This window comes from Astatotilapia calliptera, chromosome 2 (genome assembly GCF_964374335.1).
Source record: "Astatotilapia calliptera chromosome 2, fAstCal68.1, whole genome shotgun sequence".
Lineage (NCBI taxonomy): Eukaryota > Metazoa > Chordata > Actinopteri > Cichliformes > Cichlidae > Astatotilapia > Astatotilapia calliptera.
The window spans coordinates 13,890,968-13,901,428 of record NC_137423.1 but is presented as its reverse complement, the minus strand read 5'-3'; the positions used below and the strand labels follow the sequence as shown (position 1 = coordinate 13,901,428).

Here is a 10,461-nt window from a genome sequence, read left to right as displayed (position 1 = left end):
TTATTAAAATTATAACCGACACAGAACAGAAAATGATAAATAAAGAAACTCTGCACTTGTATCGGTGAGATGAGGTTTATGGCTGCAGAAAAAGCCCCTCACTGGATCTTGAGTTTGGATTAGTTTGTTTAACAGTCCTAAAGCAGGCTGCATCCAGCTTCTTCTGATCTGAAAGGAGTGAAGCCCACATCTCGGTCCCACGGCCTCCTTTTATCACATTAAGCCGCTTAAAATGAATTAAAATCCGCATGATTGGATGACTCATTCGCTCCCAGGTTGGACAACAAAAGCCTTTGTCGCCCCCAGGCGGGGGTAAGCAACGGTACACTGCGAGCTAACAACAAAAACGGCAGTCGCCTGTTCACGAAACCATCGTACCGTCAACTGACACTGTGACGTTATTGGCACGCTCCGTGAACCCAGGCAGCGAGGAGACGCTTCCGGATTGGCTGTACGTAAGGGGCCGTTGCAGTCACGTTCAACTATTGGTGAATGAGTCGCGGAGCGTGAATATGATTGAGTAGCCGTCGCGTAGGCGGGCAGAATAGCACGTTCGGTTGTGGAACCGAGGCCGGTACTAAGCATTTCGGCACGTTGTGAAGCCGTTAGCGTTCAGGCAGCCGCTGCTGTGACTCTTAGACACTTCCTGTTTGTAAAGCGCAGTTTTGCCCAAAATAATTCACCAGGCGGTAAGTTACTCTTCTCTGTAATCTAATCCAACATTAGTGTGTGATTAGTTTATACTTGTGTTTTTTTATTAACTGGATCGCTCTTCCAGGCCGCGTCTACAGCCTGGTGTAGAAGGGGAGTTGCTGTTAGCAACCCTAATGACATTGTAACTAGAGTATAATTATATAATCGTGTATTACCTATACATTACAATATTTGAGTATTTTGAAATGCCATCGGATGGTGTAATAACTGTTATTGCGTGAAAAAGTCGAAATGCAGCTACCGGCTTGATTGTTTGGTCTCCAGGATATAGCCATCCCCCACATGTAGCTCTCTTTTAGCCGTGGCTTGGTCGTTACTGCCTCTTTTACCGCTCCGTTTTGTCGTTTAATCCCTACATGTTAATTTAAATAAATAGTTTAAAGATCAATTTCGTGTTTGGTTCACCCTTCGGTCCCGGTTCGGAGCTGCTAGCAGGGCTCTCTCCGGCAGCAGCGGAGGGGTGGCCGGCCGGGACACGTGCTGCGGCCGCCGCTCGCCCTGCCTCGCTTTGGGAGCCGTGTGTTCGCTCAGTTTCCACAGCTTGGCTCCGGAGAGGGCCGTCTAGCGTGCCATGTGAACCCGGTTATCGATGGGGCAGTCCACTGAGGGTCGCGTGTAAGCCGGTGAGCGGCTCCAAGCAGCGGGCACGCCGCGGCCTTTGTGTGCGTGCAAGCGCGGTCCTTCACGCGGAGCCCGGATCGATAAGCTAGAGCCAGCTGGAAGCATTGGGGCACGTTTTTAGGCTAGCTGGGCTAGTCCACCTTAAAGCCTGGTGGACCAGGGAGGGCTGGGCGGTGTGTCACAGCAACAGATGGCTCGTGCTGTGTGTACAGGTGTGCACATTTATCTGCACAGCACTTTTCGGTGGAAGGTAGCGTGAAGGCCAGTGATCCCGTGTACTCCCGGTGTTAGCAGAGGGCTAAATTCTCTCTAACAAGAAGACACCTTCAACAGCAGGCTGAGGGAAGGCGGCCATCTTCCTTGGCTAGCCCAGGGGGTAAGGAGAAGGAAGACAAACTGTAGGAGTGCAGGGGTTAATTAATTAACCCAAAATGGATTTAAAGTTTATCAAATGTCCAAAGACATGAAAATGGGCAGAGAACAGACTTGTGTTACATACATTTGACTCTTTACCTTAACTGTATGTGAATCAGCTATACCTACATCAGCTTGCAGGCCTCAGATTCCTGTTGTAGGCCAATGAAGACCCAGGTAAAGAGCACTTCAGGTTTCACATTTCCAGTAACAGCAGACATGAAACATCCAGGGATGCCTGCAGACGGTATTGTATAAAGACCAGGAAGCATGCTCGAGCAGGATATCCAAGGTATGGTTAAGCTCACCTAAGATAGGTTTAATCTTAAGCATCAAGTTTTATAGGATTAGAAATGAGTCAATCAGAGGGATGGCTCAAAATCGAGGGAGAGTGGATACACTGGGCAAAGGATGAAGATGGAGCTGCTAGGTGGGAGGACAAGAGGAAAATCTCAGAGGAGGTTCCTAGTTGTAATGCATGGGTAGGCAACTCCAGGCCTCAAGGGCCAGTGTCCTGCAGGTTTTAGATCTCACCCTGGGTCAACACACCTGAATCAAATGATTAGTTCATTACCAGGCCTCTGGAGAACTGTTGAGGAGGTCATTTAGCCATTTGAATCAGCTGTGTTGGATCAACAACACATCTAAAACCTGCAGGACACTGGCCCTTGAGGCCTGGAGTTGCCTACCACTGGTGTAGTGAAACAGATGATGATGCTGGGATAGAGATGGAGAAAGATGTTGGGGTGTGGGAGTAGGAGACCATTGTGCCTTCACTGGTTTTGGGAAACAAGCGAGAGATGCATTAAAGAAAATTTCTATCAATTTATTTAAATAAAAGAGATTAAAAGTATATGAGTCACTAGCGCTTCATTACATCTGTCGCTCTGCGATGACCAGCAGCAGTCACCGTCATGCCTGGATTACATTTTCCCTGATATCAGTCTTCGGTCACATTTATGTCTTGATGAAATCTTTCCCTGTGCTTGTTGACAGAAACATGAGTCTTGAATCATCTGATGAGCTGTTTCACACTCACGATTTGTGATTCTCTGCTTTCACTCTGCGTCCACGAGTGTTTTGTGTGCTGCGGATTCAGTATCAGTTCAGTTCAGGGGCAACAAATACACCTCCTTTTATTCTGCCTTCACTTTTCTGGAGAGCAAACTTGTTAAACACTGAAATACCTTACCGTCTTTTTATTTTTATTTATTATTTTTTTGTTTAAGTCAGCTAAAAAAAAAACTAGGCTTGTTTGAAGAAAACATTTTTTAAAATTTGAAATCTGGAATCGAAATTCATGAAAGCACAGCTGAACGAAGCCCAGCAGCAAAATACTCGTTGGCCGGTGTAATCTGCACAACCTTCCAAATGTAATACTTGTAGTACTTTGATTTTTGTTTGATTTTACTCAAGTTGGACAGTCTGCACACTGTGTACAGTTCAAAGCAACAAAGTTCAGATCAACATGAATTGTGATTTAGGATGTTTGTGCTGGCCACCTGTGTCACCACCACCTGTCAGAGGCCACGCCCCTAATAATGCAAACCCTAGTCCAGTTGGAACAGCTTTTATAAAGGTAGAACTCGTCTATAGAGACCACAAACTAGTTTGTTTCAGGCTGTAAACATGTTCATTTTAACTGAGTTGCTGCTGGAGCCCCTGCTGGATGCTATAGGAACTGCAGGTTGTAGTTCTTGGTTCGGTAAGGCTAACTGGGCTTAGAACAGCAGCTGCTCGATACACAGGATATCATAACAGATGTTCATCACCGTTGTTTCAGTTGATGTTGAAATCAGGTTTATTTAATATCATTACTCAGACTTTGTTGATTTATTAAACCTAAAAAAACATTAAATAGATATTGGACAACAGAACACGGATTAAAGCCAAAACTGTTACTGAAATAAACATTAGATGCTAACACATTGTCCGTGTTGCGCTTTCTTTGTCCTATTGTTGGAGTTTTACACTGAGAGAGGTTAGCGGGTAGAGTCGGCGAGTAGCTCATGTAGCAGCCGTGGTTTCTGTCTAAAAATATCCCGACGAGGAGGCCAAGCAGGCTGCCGGCTTCACAGGTGGATACCCTGGAAATGTTTTTAGCAGAGACTCTCAAATAAAAGCCACCAGCTCTTTCTGTCACAGTAAAGTGGCCCAGCTGGTTGTTTCCTGTGGTTCATTTCCATTCAGCGTGAAAGAAGGACCTTGGGATTGATTGTTGAGGAATTCACAGCAGAAATGACTTTTTCCAGTCTTCCTTATAGACTCCATTCATGTTGCTACAGTGAGAAAATCTACCAGTAGAGGCACGAAGCAGGCAATCCATCGAGTCTGACGAGCCCTGCAGCTTTCTGTGGAAAAATCCTGAGCGGGTCTCATTTTAAAAACTGCAAATGTTCAAGAAACAGGGAAAGTATGCAGGTCTGTCTGAGCATGCCAGGCGTGTCTGTGGAGCGCAGCAAGCTTCCTGCTTCTGACGCCTGTTTGCATCATAGTTGTCATAGTACAGGAAAGGTAGAACACATCTGAACAAGCCATAGTCTGCAACCATTCCAAAACATAGTCAACGTTTGTGCAGTTTCCCGTGGACGATGTGCTATCTGCCACAGAAGAAACAGTTTTTTAATAAGACTTTCAGCATAAATTCAGGTGTGTCAGAAAGTAGGGCTGTGCGATATGACCAAAATCTCATATCCCAATGTAAGACACTTATCGTCCCGAATTTTTTCTTTTTTTTTTCTTTTTACATTTTCTGCTAATTCTGTGGGTTAGTGTCCACGCCCTGTGAAAATCGTCTCCAGGGCCGTTTTCACATCGGTGCACACAGACGAGGCAGAATGGGTCAGCTCTGCTGAATACAGGCGTCACAAACACGTAGAGGCCGAGGCTGAAACGCGATGAGTCGGTCTGCATGAGCAGCTCATCAGCACCTGAAACAAAGTTCCTCTACCCCACGGGGTCTGCTGCTCTGAATGATCAATGTTTAAGAGACTACTGAGCTCAGAATGACTTCATTGAGCAGATTTCTCAGTCTGTGCAGTCCTCATGTCTCCATGTTTGTGGCACTAAAACGTCCATGATGAATTTGTTCACAGCTGTCGGGATGAGCGGAGCTTTCTTTGTTTGTAGTGATATCATTTGGCCTGTTGCTGATCTCAGCCTGCTCTTTCTCTCTGCAGAGATTTCAAGTTGACCAAAGAAATGGTGATGGAGAAGCCAAGTGCCCAGCTGGTCGGGCGAGAGTTTGTCCGACAGTATTACACACTCCTGAACCAGGCCCCCGACTACCTGCACAGGTACAGCCGGCAGCTGTTTGTCTGTCAAATCAAATCACTTTTATTGTCACATCACATGTGCAGGTACACTGGTACAGTACATGCGAGTGAAATTCTTGTCAGCATACGAGGGAGTGACTGAAGCGTCACGCGCTCGCCCGCTGTCTTTGTAAATGTCTTCCTGCACACACTAAATCCGTCTCTGCTGTTTGCACTCAGGTTTTATGGAAAGAACTCATCCTACGTGCACGGTGGCCTGGACAGCAACGGCAAACCGGCGGAGGCCGTTTACGGACAATCTGTAAGTAAAGTGGCAGGCTGTAGCTTTAAGGTCAATTCCAAAGAGCTAGAAGGATGTAACTGTACTACAAAGTAATATGTTATAGTTACAGCTTACATTAAAACACACACACGCAGGCTAATTTCAGACGAGGCTGGCCCATCCTGAATGATAAGCTGAACGAGGTGGCGTCCTCTGATTGACGTCTGACCACAAGCGTGAAGTTGGTTTGAGTTCATAGCTTTTAGGTTTGGGCGCGGGAAGTCTGACTCAGCCTGTCTGTTCTCTTTTCCAGGAGATCCATAAGAGGGTGATGGCTCTGAGCTTCCGAGATTGTCACACCAAGATCAGACACGTGGACGCTCACGCCACCCTGAATGAGGGCGTGGTGGTGCAGGTGATGGGCGAGCTGTCCAACAACATGCAGCCCATGAGGAAATTCATGCAGACCTTCGTGCTGGCGCCCGAGGTCAGTTCTTCCATCGGGCCTTCAGCCTGTTATCATGTGATCTGTGACATGAACCCGCAGTAGAAAGTGTTGATTGATGGGTTTTCCTTTCCTTCAGGGAACCGTTGCAAACAAATTCTACGTCCACAACGACGTGTTCCGTTACCAGGACGAAGTGTTCGGCGACTCCGACTCTGAGCCGCCTGAGGGTGAGAACACATCTAGTTCTGTTTTTGTTGTGATTCATGACTCTTTCAGAGATCAGATTAAGAAATCCTGAACATGTCTGATCGGTTAAATGGGGATGAAAATATTCGGGTAGTGAGTCGAGTGTTTTCAGAGCAGAGGTGGAGGAAGTTTAGCGTTGCTGCTGTTAGTACAGCCGCAGTCTCGCGCAGATATTTAATGTTACGTACGTGTTTTGGTTTTCAGAGTCCGAGGACGAGGTGGAGGAGCTGGAGGAGAGGGTTCCCTCCCCTGACGTGGCTCCCGAGGAGTCGGCTCCTTTCTACGACCCAGCAGCTTGGTATGTGATCGAAGCGCGCTGAAGAGTCTCGCGTTCTTGTCGAGGTTTAAACTTGAATATTTAAACGCACAGAACACAGCTGCACCCGGGTTGTGGAAGAGGAAGATGATGTCAGTTTTATTTACTGGAGTTCTAAAGCAAACTGCCACAAGTAGCGTTTTCAGTGAAGTGAACTTCTCTCTTCTTTGCTTCCAGTTCAGAGCCAGCCGTTCCTGGTGACGAGGAGGAAGCGGTGGCGGCAAGCCCAGAGCCAGAGCAGGAAGCAGAGAAGGAGGCCGAGGCAGTGGCGGTGGAGCTGAAGCCCGAGACGAAGCCGGACACGCAGACAGACGTGCACACAGGTGACGAGCAGACAGAGAAAAGCCCTGCCACCGCCACACCATCCGCTACAGAAGCTGTCGCTGCACCTGCCGAGCCCGCCCCTGCCGCCCCGGAGGAAAACAGGGTAGGTGGTTGTGTGGCGGCGTTTATGAATTGGGTTAAGTGGCAAACACGAGGATCTGATTTCTTTCCTTTGTCTTGCAGCCGTTCTCCTGGGCGTTGGTCACCAGTAAGAACCTCCCTCCCAGCGGGGCTGTCCCTGTCTCAGGAATCCCTCCCCATGTCGTCAAAGTCACCCCCACAGCACCGGTGAGTCCCTGTTCTCCCTCAGAACCCTGCTCAGGCTTTATGTCGCAGGTGTGGGTTCAGAAGTGCCGTGATGCTCTGAATGAACATTCATGTCAAATATTAGCAAATATGATAAAGTCTCACACAAAGACTTTGATTTCTCAACATTTTTCTGGAAATGGCTGTCCTTTTACTCTTTGGCAGCAGGTGTCACTATTTTAAAAGCAGATTTAATCTCAGTTTATGATGCAATCGCTTCTCTTGGGTAACACTGAGAAGATGATGGCAGAGCTCTGAGAGCTAGCTTCTGCCAGCAGCACGTTTGTGATGATAATCAGAGCCTCGAGTCCAGAAAACAAACTTTTTGTTTTAAAATGCGTTTCGACTCTTATAGCCCAGAGCTGAAGTGAAGTCAGAGTCCCAGACACCAGCACAGAGACCACAGAGAGACCAGAGGTCAAGGGAACAGAGGCCGGGAGGTCCTCCGCCTACTCACAGAGGCCCCAGACCAGGTACGCATAGTCCCGTCAGCAGCAGGCCTTTATTGTAAACCAGAGGTAACATCACGAAGCACCTCGGCTGCAAAGATGTCCCTGGCTGATTTGTGACAGCGGGGTCTCCTCGATGTGTTTGGATTTGTTATTTTTGCTGAACACAGAGAAGCTGTATCTGAAAAGGACTCTTCTTGTTTGTCTCAGCTCGAGAAGGAGAGCAGGGTGAGTCGGAGGGGCGCCGGGTGGTCCGGTATCCCGACGCACACCAACTCTTTGTGGGGAATGTGCCTCACGACGTGGACAAGAACGAACTGAAGGAGTTCTTTGAGCGTGAGTTGGGTTGTGTGAAACTTTTGTTTTTTCTTTTGTTTGTAGGTGTAAAATCTGACTGTTTTTACCGCGTCTTTCAGAGTACGGGACGGTCCTGGAGCTCAGGATCAACAGCGGAGGGAAGCTTCCAAACTTTGGCTTTGTGGTGTTTGACGACTCTGAGCCCGTCCAGAAGATTCTCAGTAACAGGGTGAGCTTTTTGATGCTTTCAGCCGAGGAGCTTCACGCTCAGCTGTTTGTGTCTTGGCCCGTGACAACCGCCTTAATGCCTCTTTTCTCCTTCAGCCCATCAAGTTCCGAGGCGACGTACGCCTGAACGTGGAGGAGAAGAAAACCCGGTCAGCCAGAGAGGGCGACAGGCGGGACGCCAGGCCTCGGGGCCCCGGCGGCCCCGGCGGGCCCAGAGAGCGGATTGGGGGCAGCGGGGGACCCCGGGGCCCCTCTGCCCGCGGAGGCACGTCACAGAAACCCAGCTTTGGCTCCGGACGGGGCGCCGGACCCAGCGAGGGACGCTACCCTGCCCCCCGCCAGTGAGGCTCCCGGCCTCTGAACCTGAGTTCATTACTGTCATTTACCTGAGCAGGTGTGTGCCTGCCGCAGCAGGAGCTGATTGGACACGGCCAAATTCTCTGCTCCGCTCCTGGGAAGGAAAAGCGAGGAACTCTGTGCGGTCGTGGTTCCTCGTCATTTCCCTCCTGGTGCATGAGCGTCAAAACAGGTTTCAGTAATCAACGCAGGTTTAGTCGAGAGCTCTGCCCGCTCCTTCCTGCTGATTTCAGCAGCATGTGTCTCTCCTGAAGATGGCTGCCTCTTCCTCCTCCCCGGATGCCCTCCACTCCAGCCTCCTCCTCCCCCTCACCTCCTGATTTGAGGACGTCGCACTCATTTCTCCCATCGTCTCCTCCTCCTCTTCTTCTTTGAACTCCACCAACACGTATTATTTGGACTCTTGTTGTTTTTCATGCTGAACTTGAATTTATTAAACAAATCAAAACATGCAAACACATAAAAAAGGGTAAATACTACTTGAATTGGGGATAATGAACCCAGAGGTTAGGTGTTGTTTTTCGCGTTCTCTCCCTGTTTCTTAAAGGAACGTGTACTTTACTGCTTGGGCAATCCTGTGTATTGCTGCCACCATTGTATCTAGCGATGGATCTGTCTTATTTTTTTTCTATCAGGTCAAGAGCTGAACTATAGTGGTTTTATTTGAGTAATAATAATGTTGGCTTGTAATATGTGGATTGACAGACGTGTCTGAATGGAGCATGTTTCCAAACCCGTTGTTAGGCTTCTACCGATGCACTTCATTTGTCATGTTTAAAGCGAGCTCACCGGCCAACGAGAGAACTAAATTAAAGTGAATTACTGTTTTGAATGTTGTTTCAGAGCTTGTTTTCAGTCTGTGGACGGATGCACGGGGAGTTAAATGTGTTTGAGGAAGGCAGCACGTGTCCGTGTCCAGGAACATGGACGCTTTAAGCAGGCGACGCTTTAATACTGATCTTTTTCTTTTTATGCCTTTAATTGATTTTAAAAAAAAAGTGAGTTTTATCTTCACTTAATCCAGAAACTATAAATTATTCATTTAAACCATAACAAGGCCAAGGTCTATGGACATGTGTGACAATGTTCATTTGACCAGCTGGTTAACACAGCAGCAGCGACATTCGGCTCCCTCCAATGGTGCGTCTGGAGGAAGACGAACTTCACCCTGATTACCAAAATCCGCCTGTACCACACACTTGTAATTCTTCTCTATGGATCAGAGATCTGGGTCATCCTCAAGCCCGAACTCAACAAGCTCGAGTTCTTCCAAATGTGCCGTTTGCGTCAGATTCTCCGAGCATCCCTCTGTGACCGGCGCAGCAACAGCGCGATACATAGTCAATGTCACCAGCAGCCCTCGATAGAAGAGCTTTTTTGGTTTGGCCGCGTCTGCTGCATGAGCAATCATCGCCCCCAAGAAGACTTGGATCGAGCAAATTGAAGACTATCTTAAACGACAACATCTAACCCTTAAAGCAAGCAAAGGTCAAGGTCTGGAAGTGCATTGTTGACCAAGATGGAAACCCTACGACACCCACAGAGACATATTGGCTTCGTGGATGACCTCCCCTACCGACTGCCAGCTAGGGATAAAAGAAGGAGAGCAGGTTAACGCTGGTTTATGAAAGCAAGGTTTCATCAGTCATGGCGGTAACAGCAATACATGCAGTTCACTGTGAAAGGCCGTGGTCATCGACAGGTAAAACTTCTCCATACATTTCATCACAAGTCCCTCACAGGTGATCAGGTGATGGTCGCCATCACAACGACAGGAAGTCACAGTGGCAGTGTGAACAGCAGTATCCATTTCTGTACTGACCGGTTTGACCTGGGCTGCTTTAACGAGTCCGCTCTCCTCACACCACCTCTGAACAACACGATGTCATCGTCCAACTTGTTTGTAATAAAGATGTGAATAACAGACGTAAGAAATGTTTTTGTTTTTTTTTCTATTCTCAAACTGCTCTCCCTTAGGAGCTCAGTCTGGGAGGAGTTCTCCTCTTTCTTGTATGTATTGTGGATTTCACTGATTTTCATACCTCTGACCTCTTCCCAATGTGATGTTTGTGTAATCTATATATGGTCAGAAGGGGTGCTCATGTTGGCACTGGCTGAAGCTAGCAGCCTTAACCTACCCAATTTCTTTCGGGATCAATGAAGTATAATCAATCAATGTTTCGAATAAATAAGCGGTGTTGGGG

At 47.8% G+C, this 10,461-nt stretch overlaps 1 protein-coding gene across 1 annotated transcript; it reads left to right on the top strand.

Moving 5' to 3' along the window:
- The first annotated feature begins 451 nt into the window (after positions 1-451).
- g3bp1 (GTPase activating protein (SH3 domain) binding protein 1) lies at positions 452-9,089 on the top strand. Its single transcript, XM_026185165.2, has 12 exons — positions 452-689; positions 4,929-5,045; positions 5,244-5,325; positions 5,600-5,773; positions 5,871-5,961; positions 6,185-6,278; positions 6,474-6,723; positions 6,804-6,908; positions 7,282-7,399; positions 7,586-7,711; positions 7,792-7,901; positions 7,997-9,089. The coding sequence occupies exons 2-12, from the start codon at positions 4,951-4,953 to the stop codon at positions 8,243-8,245; spliced, it is 1,494 nt and encodes a 497-aa protein (XP_026040950.2). The 5' UTR covers positions 452-689; positions 4,929-4,950; the 3' UTR covers positions 8,246-9,089.
- Positions 9,090-10,461: the final 1,372 nt, after the last annotated feature.